Source organism: Aethalodelphis obliquidens, unplaced genomic scaffold (genome assembly GCF_003676395.1).
Source record: "Aethalodelphis obliquidens isolate GAN/ISIS:26980383/991018 unplaced genomic scaffold, ASM367639v1 scaffold4, whole genome shotgun sequence".
Taxonomy (NCBI): domain Eukaryota; kingdom Metazoa; phylum Chordata; class Mammalia; order Artiodactyla; family Delphinidae; genus Aethalodelphis; species Aethalodelphis obliquidens.
In genome coordinates, this window is record NW_020837948.1 from 55,813,743 (window position 1) to 55,829,708 (window position 15,966).

Consider the following 15,966-nt stretch of genomic DNA (forward strand, 5'->3'; position numbering starts at 1 on the left):
AAAAAAAAAAAAAAAAAAAAAAAAAAAAAAAAAAGAATTTAAAATTAATTAAAGTCTTTTAACAGGATAAAATGGAACATTATAAAATGAAAAAAAAGGCCCAATTTACAAAGAAATTAAGAAACATAAACCTATGTGCATAAAAAATATGGCAACCAAATAAATATGTAAATGAAAAATCTATTGGAAATGCAAGGAGAAATAGATAAAATACAGTTTTGGTGGGTGACTTTAATATGCTTGTCTCGAATTAGATATACCTCACAGATTTTTAAGTAAGATGTAGATGTAAGGACATAGAGACATTAAATAACAGAATCAATACTTGATATAGTAAATATAGCTAAAATCTTCTATCTCTTGAACAGATAATACCCACTTTTATGGATGTATCCATAGAACATTTACAAAAAATCATTTACTTAGACATAAAGTAAACTTAAAGCTTTTATATTTTTTAACCCTAAGCAATAACATAAGAATTAAATATTTTATAATGCTACCAGAGCAGTTGTGAAGCAAGAAATACACTTTTTTTTTTTGCGGTACAGAGGCCTCTCACTGTTGTGGCCTCTCCCGTTGCGGAGCACGGGCACCAGACGCGCAGGCTCAGTGGCCATGGCTCACGGGCCTAGCTGCTCCGCGGCATGTGGGATCTTCCCAGACCGGGGCATGAACCCGTGTCCCTTGCATCGGCAGGCGGACTCTGAACCACTGCGCCACCAGGGAAGCCCAGAAATACACTTTTAAATTAAAGTTTAAAGAAAAAAAATACAGGCTTTCCAAAAAGCACAGAAAAAGAAAATACTTTATTTCAAAATGTGTGGGGCATGGCTAAAGCTATAACTGTCACCATTTTTAAAGTAAATAGACCAAAAATAAGAGAATTTGATATTTGTCCTGAGACATTTGAAAAATAACAGTGAAAGAAAGCATAGAAACCTAAGAGGGATCAGAGATGATTGTGTAAAATGGAATCCCAGATAAAGATAGTTGAAATTGATAAGTACATCTTAAATGTGGTCCTTTGGAAAGACAATAAAGTAGAAAACCCCTCCTGATTCTGATAAGGTGGAGAGAAGGCAAAAGTAGACAAATTGGGACTGTGACATAGAAGAGATTAAAATAATTATAAGAAAAACTATATGCAGATCTATAGCAAAAAACCCCGAACTTTTGGAGAATGAAAAGGTGATGAGTTTTTACCGTTAACATACCTCAGGAAGCTGAAGTGCTTGAAGTGGGACAAGGAAGAAAGAAGCAAGGTGGTTTGTGAGGCACAACCCTAAAAGTGGCCAGGGATTGGCGGCACAAGTTACTCCAGAAGAATGTGGTGAGGGGTGTAGCCAACAACAGCTTCAAATCAGAAGTGAATGCCCAGAATCTCTGCTCCAGTCAAGAGACCTAGTCACAGAACAATGGCCATGTGGGAAAGAAAGTGGGCTTTATTAATCTGACCAAGCACTTGAGGACCTTTAAATGTGGGCACGTGATTCTAACATTAAGCCTGAGAGCCTTAAATGAGACCTCTTTCTTACTGGATCTCTGCCTATTTGACCTAAATCCTAGACCCCCTGGATTTTAGAAAGAGCCAATCTGACCAGTGTCAGAGGACAAGAGGACACTATTGAGCATGTTTTCCCTCAGTACCTAAGCCACTTTATCAGGACGAAATCCTGGGCTCATGTACCTTCTGAGAGGAGGAGGAACCGAGGTGACAGCTAGACCTCTTCCCACCGTGACCACCTTACTTATCCATAAAACCAGAGGTAAAAGGAAGTGGGAAAATGCCCCATGTTCATAAGTGTGGGAATAGTCAAGAAGATGGCCTAGATCTGCCCTGAAAAAAAAGGCTCGCTCTGGGGAAGCTGCAGGAGGCCTTAAGGGAGCCGTTGCACAGTGTGGCAAAGGAATAGGTGCAAAGGAATAAACTTTCATTTGATTAATGAGTAAATGAAGCTCATTGATGTGAAATCGTTTGTCTCCATGATATATGTGATCAGTCAGGAGCCAGAACCAGTCTTCTCGCCTTGCTGACCAGTATTCTTCCTAGAATATAGCGCACTCCTTGTCTCTGCCCAGTGCCCATGGCGAACTCTCAATCTAGACTTGGAGTTCCAGTCCTAGTTGCATCACTGACAAGCTGTGAGATGTTGGGCAAGTTTCTTATTTCGTTTGTGCCCCAGTTTCCTCATATATCAAGTGGGGATAATGGTAGAGTCTACTTCATAGGGATTTTGTGATAACTGACTGAGAAAACAGGTAAGGTACTTGAAAACAATGCCGGTAAAACATGGTGGGAACTCATTAGATGTTAGCTATGTAATTTTTTAAAAAAGAGAACACAGATTTTATTGTATTCAAGACTTTGATTCCATTTGTTATGTAAGTGGCATAGTTGAAAATCTGAAAACTAAAATTTAAATTAATTCTGTATTTAAAATTCATTTATATTGAATACTTTATGTTGATAGGGCACTCAACTGTCCTGATTATGAATATTTTATCCTTTGGAGTATCCTTCATTTGTAGTAAATACTACTTTGGGAGCAGAGTTCTTCCAGAATAAAATGCACACTACCTGAGGATTGTTCTAAGAGGATTTCACATTATCTTTAATGGGACAGGTGAGGGTTTCACATTATAAAAGAAGAGTTGAAAGATGTTATTTGGTAGACTACTGAGCGATACTGAAGTAGCGCCTTAGCCTTATGTACTCTGTGCCCAGCTACCTCATGAGCGCCTGCCATTTCACAAGTTAACTACACTTGCCCTGCCATCCCCACTTAATCCACACTCAGGTTTTCATGCATATTGAGTCCACATGCAGAATATTGGGTCTGATGTGCTGTTTGCATGCAGTTTGTTTAGATGTCTACTGATTTTGCCTTTGACAAATTTAAATAAATAAAATCGATGTTTTTGCAGGATTTACTTTACACTGTTGCATTGTGCAGTGAGCTGGTATTGTAACACAATAGCTTTTAAATTGAACTGCTTACAGAGTGGTCTGTAAAATCTTTCTAGATGTCTTTCTATAACTGTTGTGGTCAGCTAGCAAACATTATTTGTTTTTGCAGGCAAGTTAATGGCTTAAAATGGCAGTGGAAACTGCCTTCTGGTAGAAGGTTTTAAAAGTGCACTTAACCACTTGCTCAGGGCATTTAGAATAAAGAATCAGGCAAAGTCATTTACAATCCAGTTTGTCTTCAAAAATATTGAAAAAAAAGGTTCATAATGAAAGTATTATATGCATACATGTGTGTTATTAGTTTGGCCTTAGTTCCGTGTTCCTATTTGTTCTGTTTGAAAAGACCGTGAAGGACAAAAAGTGACTAATTTTCTTATTGCTCTTTTTTCAGTTGCTTCAAATCCTTGAAAATAGTGGCCACGGATTCATAGTATCAGTGGTGTACAAATAAGAGTCTTATAACTTAATTGGGAGAGAAAGGCAGGGCTGAAATTTGAAAATCTTATTCTGATTCCAGCCAAATGCACAAAAACATTGGGTTTGTCAGTTTTCTAAGCTTTCTAATGTCATCATGGAAAGATTGGTATTAGTATATTTATAGTGATATTATTTCCTGTTGTGAAGAAGTTTTCTGTGTGTGTGTGTGTGTGTGTGTGTGTGTGTGTGTGTTTTATTGGTTGTGTCAGGTCTTAGTTGCGGCAGGCGGGCTCCTTAGTTGCGGCTCGTGGGCTTCTTAGTTGCGGCAGGCAGGCTCCTTAGTTGCCATTTTCTATGTTTTTAAAATAGAAATTTTATTACTTAGTACTAGACTCTCTGAATATGATCCTGGCCCCGCCCACCCACCCCCCTCACCTAGAGATTTTCATTGTGAGCTTTAGAACTTACTGATTTTTAATTTTTTAAAGAGTTATATTTTAAATGTATGACTTATGAATGTTTAGAGTATTTAAATATTATTATTTTAATCTTGATATATTAATGAATAGGAATATAAATAATCTCTTAGACCTTTATGGGGTTGTCTTTTTAATTGCAAAGAAGTAAATAAATAAATAAGTGTATAACCAGAGGAAAATTACTTAAAGTGGGGTAACAGATGTGATATGTCATAGAAATCTAATTTTTATCCTGGTAGTTTATAATAAAATATTTAAGAAAAATAAATCTAGCATAACTGAAATCTGAAGTTGCCCATATATTCTTATTTAGACATACCTTTCATTATGGCAGGCAACTTGAATTGCTTTGTACTGGAAAATTTAATGTACCACTCAATTATTGTTCTTTAGCCCAATTTAAAATAATAGATTGGGAGTAAAGTCTTAATGCAGTGTAACCTTCGGAACATTAGAAATAGCCTCTTTCTTTCCAGAAATCGGTATACAGTAAGGATATCAGTTTTATCATACTACGTGAATAGATCTGTAATAGCATTTAGTATTTTACTCAATACTTATAGTTAGTACTTACACTTATTATGTAAGCATACTGATTTCTTCTCTCTTACTAAACTTATTCTAATATTAATTTAAAGATGCTACTGTTATCACATTATTTGAAAATGTATACTTTAAAGTTTTCTGATGACCTCATTCGCCTTCTGGTGAAAGACTTAGCGGTGTCTTAATAATTTTATGTTATTTCTTGAAATGGGTGTTTTGAAGGAATTCAAGGTGGTATATATTGTGATAAAATTCTAGCTGTGCAAAGGTCCTCATTCTCACTTTCTTCCTTAACAGTCTTACTGTGTACAGCTGTGAAACTATAATGAAAACATTAGGACTTTATTTGAGGCATTAGAAAAGGACTTCATAAAGAGTCTTATCTCTTCTTGTGATGCTACCTCTTAATGATAGCCATTGGCTTTTTCATTTATTATTAAAAGCAAATTTTCTATATTAGGTGAAAATGTTCACAGAAACTAATTTACATACCCCTTCAAATTCCTTTTGAAGGATATTGAAAGGGGGAGGATACAAATAAACAAATAGTAATAAAACTAATTTGCATGCTCTAAATAAAATGTTAGTCTTAATGGTGCTGGTGGAAGGTTTCCAATTTGTAACAAAGCATTTATTTTTAAGAAACAAATTATATGGAAATGTAGATAATTGAAAATATATATAATGCCAAAAATGCAGTATTGGACAAATTTATCTTATTCCCATTTCTATTGTTGATGACCAAATAATAGACCAGCATTCATGATTTTATAAGTAGGCCTTGATGATTTTGTCAGTTTATTTCCAGTGCTGCAGATATAGATACATAGAGGACAATAGCGGTTTTGATTTGGAATCATAGTCTTTAATGGGTCTATTCCTTTTTCTGTATTGTCCATGGATTCTCAAAACGTGGTTTGCAGACCGCCTGTCTCCGGAATCATCTGTAATGCTTCATGAAGCATGGATTCCTGGACCCCATCACAGAACTACTGTCTTAGAACTGTTACCAAAACCCTACAGTTTTAGTCATAACCCTAGATGATTTTTATATAGGCATCGAGGTTTGTGAATGCGCTAGAGCAGAGGTCGGCGAACTTTTTCTGTAAATTGCTAGATAAGTAAATATTTTCAGCCTTACGGTCTTTGTTGCAACTACTCTTCTGCTATTATAGCACAGAAGCAGCAACAATGATAAATAAATGGGCACGGCCAGACAGATTTAGCCCAAGAATTGGTGGATCACTGTTAGAATCAAGATTCTAGACCAGTGGTTTTTCCTTTATGAATCTTTTCTTAAGCATTATCTCTGAAATCAGTTTTAATCAGAATTTCTGGTAACTGAAGAAAATTCATAAATACAGGAGGACTTCCTGGATATATGTTAAATAAATTAATAGATGATAAAACCTTTATAATATTTAAAGCCTTTTCTATGTTAATATTAAGGAGAGTATGATTATATTATTTGTAATATTTGTATATATAATCTGCTTCTAATATTAGGTTCCTGTGGCTAGAGCAAGTATTCTTTGGCTAATTGGAGAAAACTGTGAACGAGTTCCTAAAATTGCCCCTGATGTTTTGAGGAAGACGGCTAAAAGCTTCACTGGTGAAGACGATCTGGTAAAGCTGCAGATTTTGAATCTTGGAGCAAAACTGTATTTAACCAACTCCAAACAGGTAAGAGACTAATCCTTAGTCTACCTATGTGAAATCTACTTTCCTCTTTGCTCTGATACATTAGTCTGTCCGTTCAGCAATTACCAGGTGCCTATTTCTTTTAAGGTTTGACTTTAGATGGTAGTGGTATAAAGAGATGAAATTCCGGTCTAGTAGAGGAGAAAAACATAAAAAAATGAAATAGTATGTGGTAAGTGCTATAATAGAAGTATTGTGATACAGTGGAACTCCAGAGGAGAAAGTTATTGAAAGTCTGAAATAGAAGGAGAGAGGTCAAAGTTTCATAAAGGATAAGACTCTTGACTAAGGGCTTGTAAGGAGTAGTTTACCATACAGAATAAGGAAAGAGGAGAGCAGGGGGTCAGAGTCATGAAACAGCTTGTTGCTTTCAGGAAACTTAAAGCTGAGTTTGGAAAGGTAGGCAAGGGCAAGACTTGGAGTGGCAAGTGCTATGGACTTTGTCCCCCATGTGAAGAGAAAGCTGTTGAATATTTTTTAGTTATTCTCATTTTTTAAAACAGCGTTATAGTCAGATTCGGGAAATGTTGAGATAAGGTCAAGTGAGTTCGGCACTGGTGGGCTCTGTGCCTCTCCAGAGGGGTGTGGTGTGTGACTAAGGAATGGCTTTAACCATCACAGCCGTCCTGCACATGTGGCCCAATGACTACGTGGAGCAGGAGCTCTCGGGGTGCTGGTTAATAATGTAGCCTCTGGGCCTTGCCTCTGACCTAGAGGGAAACCGAAGTCTACGCTTTGCTAAGCCCCACCTGGTGGTTCTGGTGCCCCCCCCCCCCACATTTGAGACCCATTGACAAAGGAGTGCAGTTCGGGGAAGCGCTGCCTAGCAAGGGCCCTTCCAGCTGGGAGAATATGTTGAGCTTGTACAGACATGGCCTGTGCTGTTCCCAGCAGTGCCCAGCCCAGCCAAAGTGGGAGCTGCGGCCTGTCTCTCCCACCCACCTGCAGGGTGTGTGCACTTTGGGGGAAGAAGCAGGCATTAAGAAACCAGAGTTAAAAACAAAAAAAAGTGGTGTAATTGACCAGAATTTCTGTTTAGAATATTCATTTTTTAAATCAGTTGACTCTGAGGAACTGTTGGTAAGAGGAATAGCCTCTATGTATAAAATACATAGAATCACCACTATATCTTGGGGTTGGCCAAAAAGTTCATTTGGGTTGTTCCGTAAGATGTTGCAGAAAAACCTGAACAAACTTTTTGGCCAACCCAATATAAAATAGGGTCTTTCTCATTCTTCTTCCTTTGTCTGAATAGCTCTTCTCTACAGGTGGAGGGCTTAATCTGGTCAGTGAGACTGGAAAAGGATTCTTGCTCATTTACAGCTAGGACACTTAGTAGGCTTTATGCTCTGTGTCCTGTCTCTGTTTCTCCTTAATTTTTCTGACTGGGACTCTTACTTAGCCTCTGTGATTTCCCCCCTTCTATTTCCCACTCTCTGTCTCTGTTCTTGTCCCCCTCCTTCTCTAAAACTCTCTCTACCTGGATATCTCTTTGATAGCCTTCACACACGCACGCACCCCATCTACCGCAGTCTAATAATGTCTTTGTCATTCTCTCCCTCTTCCATCAGTGTTTGTGTCTCCTTTTTTGTATCTGCTGTGTATCTCTTTGTATGTGTCTCCCTCTCATTCTGCCTTCTTTCCCTACCCATAGATCACATTCTTTCTTCAGTAACCTGATATTGGCCATTCACAATTCTCAGGTTGACTCCTCAAATTCATATATTTATTCATATACTTTCGGATTGTCTTCATCCCTAATTGTGATGTGAGTTGTATTATTATAGCTTTTGCTGATTGGTGTACCAAACTTGTGAGCAAATAATTGCAAATATTTTGAGCATATTTCTATGATTTAGATTTTTTTTTTACTTTCGGAAGTCTCTTTTATTTTTTCATTTTTTTTTACATCTTTTTTTTTTTACATCTTTATTGGAGTATAATTGCTTTACAATAGTCTGTTAGTTTCTGCTTTATAACAAAGTGAATCAGTTATACATATATATATGTTCCCATATCTCTTCCCTCTTGCGTCTCCCTCCCTCCCACCCTCCCTATCCCTATCTAGGTGGTCACAAAGCACCGAGCTGATCTCCCTGTGCTATGCTGGCTGCTTCCCACTAGCTATCTATTTTACGTTTGGTAGTGTATATACGTCCATGCCACTCTCGCACTTTGTCACAGCTTACACTTCCCCCTCCGCATATCCTCAAGTCCATTCTCTAGTAGGTCTGTGTCTTTATTCCTGTCTTACCCCTAGGTTCTTCATGACATTTTTTTTTCTTAAATTCCATATATATGTGTTAGCATACGGTATTTGTCTTTCTCTTTCTGACTTACTTCACTCTGTATGACAGACTCTAGGTCCATCCACCTCATTACAAATAGCTCAATGTCGTTTCTTTTTATGGCTGAGTAATATTCCATTGTATATATGTGCCACATCTTCTTTATCCATTCATCCGATGATGGACACTTAGGTTGTTTCCATCTCCTGGCTATTGTAAATAGAGCTGTAATGAACATTTTGGTACATGACTCTTTTTGAATTATGGTTTTCTCAGAGTATATGCCCAGTAGTGGGATTGCTGGGTCATATGGTAGTTCTATTTGTAGTCTTTTAAGGAACCTCCATACTGTTCTCCATAGTGGCTGTACCAATTCACATTCCCACCAGCAGTGCAAGAGTGTTCCCTTTTCTCCACACCCTCTCCAGCATTTATTGTTTCTAGATTTTTTGATGATGGCCATTCTGACTGGTGTGAGATGATATCTCATTGTAGTTTTGATTTGCATCTCTCTAATGATTAATGATGTTGAGCATTCTTTCATGTGTTTGTTGGCAGTCTGTATATCTTCTTTGGAGAAATGTCTATTTAGGTCTTCTGCCCATTTTTGGATTGGGTTGTTTGTTTTTTTGTTATTGAGCTGCACTGAGCTGCTTGTAAATTTTGGAGATTAATCCTTTGTCAGTTGCTTCATTGCAAATATTTTCTCCCATTCTGAGGGTTGTCTTTTGGTCTTGTTTATGGTTTCCTTTGCTGTGCAAAAGCTTTGAAGTTTCATTAGGTCCCATTTGTTTATTTTTGTTTTTATTTCCATTTCTCTAGGAGGTGGGTCAGAAAGGATCTTGCTGTGATTTATGTCATAGAGTGTTCTGTCTATGTTTTCCTCTAAGAGTTTGATAGTGTCTGGCCTTACATTTAGGTCTTTAATCCATTTTGAGCTTATTTTTGTGTATGCTGTTAGGGAGTGATCTAATCTCATACTTTTACATGTACCTGTCCAGTTTTCCCAGCACCACTTCTTGAAGAGGCTGTCCTTTCTCCACTGAGCATTCCTGCCTCCTTTATCAAAGATAAGGTGACCATATGTGTGTGGGTTTATCTCTGGGCTTTTTATCTTGTTCCATTGATCTATCTTTCTGTTTTTGTGCCAGTACCATACTGTCTTGATTACTGTAGCTTTGTAGTATAGTCTGAAGTCAAGGAGTCATATTCCTCCAGCTCCGTTTTTCATTCTCAAGATTGCTTTGGCTATTCGGAGTCTTTTGTGTTTTCATACATATTGTGAAATTTTTTGTTCTAGTTCTGTGAAAAATGCCAGTGGTAGTTTGATAGGGATTGCGTTGGATCTATAGATTGCTTTGGGTAGTAGAGTCATTTTCACAATGTTGATTCTTCTAATCCAAGAACATGGTATATCTCTCCATCTATTTGTATCATCTTTAATTTCTTTCATCAGTGTCTTATAATTTTCTGCATACAGGTCTTTTGTCTCATTAGGTAGGTTTATTCCTATATGTTTTATTCTTTTTGTTGCAGTGGTAAACGGGAGTGTTTTCTTGATTTCACTTTCAGATTTTTCATCCTTAGTGTATAGGAATGCCAGAGATTTCTGTGCATTAATTTTGTATCCTGCTACCTTACCACATTCATTGATTAGCTCTAGTAGTTTTCTGGTAGCATCTTTAGGATTCTCTATGTATTGTATTATGTCATCTGCAAACAGTGACAGCTTTACTTCTTCTTTTCCGATTTGGATTCCTTTTATTTCCTTTTCTTCTCTGATAGCTGTGGCTAACACTTCCAAAACTATGTTGAATAATAGTGGTGAGAGTGGGCAACCTTGTCTTGTTCCTGATCTTAGTGGAAATGCTTTCAGTTTTTCACCACTGAGGATGATGTTGGCTGTGGGTTTGTCATATATGGCCTTTATTATGTTGAGGAAGGTTCCCTCTATGCCTACTTCTGCAGGGTTTTTATCATAAATGGGTGTTGAATTTTGTCGGAAGCTTTCTCTGCATCTATTGAGATGACCATATGGTTTTTCCTCCTTCAGTTTGTTAATATGGTGCATCACATTGATTGATTTGCATATATTGAAGAATCCTGGCATTCCTGGAATAAACCCCACTTGATCATGGTGTATGATCCATACACCATGTATGTATGTACACCATGTATGTATGAATGTGTTACTGTCGATTTCCCCTTTTATGGCTGTTAGTATTTGCCTTATGTTTTGAGTTGCTCCTATGTTGGGTGCATAAATATTTACAATTGTTATATCTTCTTCTTGGATCGATCCCTTGATCGTTATGTAGTGTCCTTCTTTGTCTCTTCTAATAGTCTTTATGTTAAAGTCTATTTTGTCTGATATGAGAATTGCTACTTCAGCCTTCTTTTGGTTTCCATTTGCATGGAATACCTTTTTCCCTCCCCTCACTTTCAGTCTCTATGTGTCTCTAGGTCTGAAGTGGGTCTCTTGTAGACAGCATATATATATATGGGTCTTGTTTTTGTATCCATTCAGCCAGTCTGTGTCTTTCGGTGGGAGCATTTAATCCATTTACATTTAAGGTAATTATCGATATGTGTGTTCCCATTCCCATTTTCTTAATTGTTTTGGGTTTGTTATTATAGGTCTTTTCCTCCTCTTGTGTTTCTTGCCTAGAGAAGATCCTTTAGCATTTGTTGTAAAGCTGGTTTGGCGGTGCTGAACTCTCTCAGCTTTTGCTTGTCTGTAAAGGTTTTAATTTCTCCATCAAATCTGAATGAGATCCTTGGTGGGTAGAGTAATCTGGGTTGTAGGTTTTTCTCCTTCATCACTTTAAATATGTCCTGCCAGTCCTTTCTGGCTTGCAGTGTTTCTGCTTAAAGATCAACTGTTAACCTTATGAGGATTCCCTTGTGTGTTATTTGTTGTTTTTCCCATGCTGCTTTTCATATGTTTTCCTTGTAATTAATTTTGACAGTTTGATTAATATGTGTCTTGGCGTGTTTCTCCTTGGATTTGTCCTGTATGGGACTCTGTGTGCTTCCTGGACTTGATTAACTATTTCCTTTCCCATATTAGGGAAGTTTTCAACTATAATCTGTTCAAATATTTTCTCAGTCCCTTTCTTTTTCTCTTCTTCTTCTGGAATCCCTATAATTCGAATGTTGGTGCGTTTAATGTTGTCCCAGAATTTTCTGAGACTGTCTTCAGTTATTTTCATTCTTTTTTCTTTATTCTGCTCTGCAGTAGTTATTTCCACTATTTTATCTTCCAGGTCACTTATGCATTCTTATGATTTAGATTTTATCTTTACATTTTAAGTCAGTTTTTGAAAGGAATCAGTTAATCATTTCCAAGTGCCATGTAGATTAATTCATGCAGTGAGTTATTTTTAAAAAACTGAGTAAAAGAGAGGAAACCTATGTTTGCTGTTGAGTTGCTTGTTTATTGATAAAAACACTGTTTTAGCCTGACACTCACTGTTCTTACTAAATTCATGTAGTACTATGAACGTCAACATAGCACCTAGAATATTATGATTGTTATGACTCTATGATAACAATGGTTTGGCTACTCTAAGTGAGCTTATAGATTATCATAAAAGAAAAGTAATACAAATTAGTATGTTAATCAAGACTGAAGTAGATATGTCTTACAAAACTAAATGAAGGTTCTTTCCTTGGCTTTCTTCTTTGTAGCTGTAAATAACCAATAATGGAATGTAGTACTGTGTGTTCAGAAATTTTAGAGTGTATTCCATATCTTTTTATTAAGTGAATCTGAAGATAACATAGATTGCACTCAGCTATTTTTTTTTTTTCTTGAATTCAGTTTTGGAACTCAGCTTCTGAAGTGTTGTATTGTGTATTTTAGAATGATACTTCAGGATAACCACATAGACTTGACCACCAGCTGGTGAAAATATAGTTATGTTTAGAAAAACAACTCGTTGTTTTTAAATGATTAAATATAAAAATAGATGAACAAAGGTATCCTGTAGAGTTGTGTTCTGTTCTCCAGTTTCTCATTTCTCAAGAAAAGGAGTGTGAGAGAATTCATAAATGGAAATTAACGTCAAAGGATAATTTTTTTATGTACCATCAGCTTGACTGGGTTTTTAAGTTGTATGATTCATAATCCGTTGGATGTGAGATGAGAGTAAAATGATTGCTTTCACCTAAATGTAAAAAAGATTTATTTTCTATATGTGTTTATTTTAACCATCTTTAACACTAAACTAGGAAGACCAGGCCACAGAGTTCAGGGAGTGGTTTGCCATGAAATCCCAACATTTATTTGTAGGTCTGTTTTCCCTGTGGCCTAGATCTCTCAGTGAGCATTTTCAGATTTTTTATTGAAATATTTAGTTTTAGGGGATGGCTACATTGCTTTTTGTAAGATTTGGCACATTGTATTCATTTGTATACCTAAGGAATAATTGAATAATAAGCTTCTTTAATATCGCAAATGTTTTTACCTGGTGTAAAGAAGAGTTTGAAACTTAGTTAACAGTTTGCTGTTGGTATGGTTGAGCAAACTCCTACTGGACAACTATAAACTTGGGAAAAATACAAAAAGTAAATAACTGCCTAAAGTCTCAAAAGCGTAAATAAAAGTGGGAAGATTCTTAAGGGAAACGGACACTTAAAAGAAGAGAGTGGCACAGAGTGAATTTCCCCACTTGTTTGGCTCTTATCCTGAGTTCAGGCTACAGTTGGTACTGTACACAGAAGCTGAAATCCCAGAAGGAAACCCAGAGTCCTTCTGGCCTGAGGAAGTAGAGGACAGAGTTTAAGAAAACTCCTGGGAATTCCCCGGCGGTCCAGTGGTTAGGACTCTGCTCTTTCACTGCTGAGGGCCCAGGTTCAATCCCTGGTCGGGGAACTAAGATCCCACAAGCCGCTTGGTGAGGCCAAAAAAGAAAACTACTACCAAAGATATTGAAAAGTTAAGGAAGAATTCTAGAAAGCAGTGAGCCAGTGTGGGGAGCCTCAAAATCTGTGAATACTTTTGCTCAGGTCTCTGGCTGACACCTGAACCACACATATGCATGGTGGATTCAGAACAGCACAGTTAATAATAAAGGAACTGAACTGGAATTTGAACAGCACTGAAACAGACAAAGTTTGTGCTTTGAACCCAACCTAGAGTATAGCAACATCCAGGGTCTCTACAGTGTAACATTCATAATGTCCAAGATAAATCCAAAATTGCTCAATATAAGAACTAGAACAGGGAATTATTGTTTAACAGGTATAGAATTTCAATTTGTGAAGATATAAAAATTTCTGGAGATTAATGGTGGTAATGGTTGCATAACACTGAACTACACACTTAAAAATGGTTGCAGTGGTAAATTTTATGTTTATTTTTACCACAATAATGAAGAAGACCAGGAAAATGTGATCAGTTTAAAAACAAACAAACAAACAAACAAAAACCAGAAACCAACTTCTAGATGACCCAGATGTGGAAATTTGCAGGCAGAATTTTGAAGCAGCTTTTGTAAATGGTTGATGACATAGAGGAAAATGTATTCACAATAGATGAAAAGATAACTCTCAGCAGAGAAATAAAAACTATAAAAAATAATAAAATGGAAGTTGTAGAACTGAAGAATACAGTACCCAAAAAATCAACATTTTGTCTATCTTTAGCATTACATATTCTTTGATATTTTAATTTTTTTCAGTATGGAGATATAAAGCTGTTCATATAGTTTTTTAAAAACTGTTGCCTTATGATTAAGACTCTGTAGATGAACTTCTTCTGTAAGCTTCTTTAATTTTCTGACTTCGAGCTCTTTCAGATGGAAGTTTAGAAAGCAGTTTAACTGTATGTGATGCCTGCCATAGAACTATTTAATGTCAATTACTGGGAGGCAGGTGGTGATTCAGAGTACAGGCTCTAATGTTAGACTGTCTGACTTCAAATCATGTTTTGCCACTTACTAGCTACATGATTTTAGACAGATTATACAATACAACCTACCTAATCTAATTTCTAATCTGTAAAGTGGAAGTTATAATCATATAGTCAGTTATTTATAATGCAACATATATGTTCCTAAAAATCACTGTGCTTTACAGAAACGCACAATAACAACCACAGGGATTATTGCAAAAGTGAAACCAGAGGCACAACACTCAAAAAATTCATTGGTGACACATAAAAAGAAAAAAAAAAAAGAACAGTAAAAACACGAGAATAGTTTTACACATGTTAAATGGTTAAGAAATACATAAATACTACAATGAATCTAGCTTTTTACTTTTAGAAAGACCTGACTTGTGGAAACGGGTGTTTTAAAGGTTGTACTTATGAGTTATGTCATGGAAGGAGGGTTAATTTGAATATGGATGGAAAGTTGTACTGCCACATGTGGCTAAATGTAGCCCATAATACATGTGGTTATTTGAGATAGATGTTTGAGGTGGATATGTTTCTTTATTCCTGCACAGCCCAGTTCAGCTGGGTGCAGCTTTCTGCCTTTACCTGTTTTTTCTTACTGATGTAATCATGCCAAAGCAAGCACAAAATTTACATTGTACCCAAATTGGCCCTGCTGTGCCAACTGAATTAGAGCAAATCCTGCTTTTTCATAAACTTAGTTTATACTGTTAACCAACTGCTAGATTTTTCTTAGAGAATATGATTATTTACAGTCAGAAAACTAGTCTAGTTATTGAGAATCTCTATGCTCATTTTAAAAAAGCACTCCATTGGGGTTTATCAACCTGAGAAAAGGGTGCTGAAATTCCTCTTTTGTTGTTTATGAAGGAAAAAATTGTTTGATATGAATATCAAGAGTAAAAGCACTGGTAGAATACTCTCACAAGTAGAGTAATTTCACTGTTATATGGGGGGAAAAGTTGAACAACATTGAAACCGGTTGAAGTTGCTAAAACTCTTCAGCTCTTAAGACATAGTATAAAAATTTAGCATGACTTCCTTGAAATAGTCTACTGAGGTCTGAGACAGAAAGCTATGATTTGATTAAACTGATTAATAGTAATTAAAAATTAATGAGTAAAGGGTACATCTGTTTCTAAACTTTCTCTAATAGTGTATCATCTTTTAAATGTAGTGATAAGTAATATAAGTTAATGTTTTACTTAGCTTATGTTTTTATTTTATTTATTTATTTATTTTTTTGGCGGTACGCGGGCCTCTCACTGTTGTGGCCTCTCCCATTGCGGAGCACAGGCTCCGGACGGCAGGCTCAGCGGCCATGACTCACGGGCCCAGCCACTCCGCGGCATGTGGGATCTTCCTGGACTGGGGCACGAACCCGTGTCCCCTGCATCGGCAGGCAGACTCTCAATCACTGCACCACCAGGGAAGCCCTATGTTTTTATTTTTAAATATAAAATATTGCAAACTTATAGAATAGTATAAAATAGCATAAATACATATACAGGCATACCTCACTTTATAGTGCTTTACAAATATTATGATTTTTACAGATTGAAGGTTTGCGGCTACCTTGTGTCGAGCAAGTCTGCTGGCACCATTTTTCCAACAGCATTTGCTCACTTCCTGTTTCTCTGTCACGTTTTGGTAATTCTTGCA

The 15,966-nt window shown here is 36.7% G+C and overlaps 1 protein-coding gene across 4 annotated transcripts in view; it reads left to right on the plus strand.

Moving 5' to 3' along the window:
• AP3B1 (adaptor related protein complex 3 subunit beta 1) overlaps positions 1 to 15,966 on the plus strand; it is a 275,250-nt gene that overhangs the window by 145,288 nt on the left and 113,996 nt on the right. For all 4 annotated transcript variants that reach the window (XM_027100769.1, XM_027100771.1, XM_027100772.1 and 1 more), the window contains exon 15: positions 5,920 to 6,096. In XM_027100769.1, coding sequence (XP_026956570.1) covers positions 5,920 to 6,096 — 177 coding nt within the window. The remainder of the gene's footprint in view (positions 1 to 5,919; positions 6,097 to 15,966) is intronic.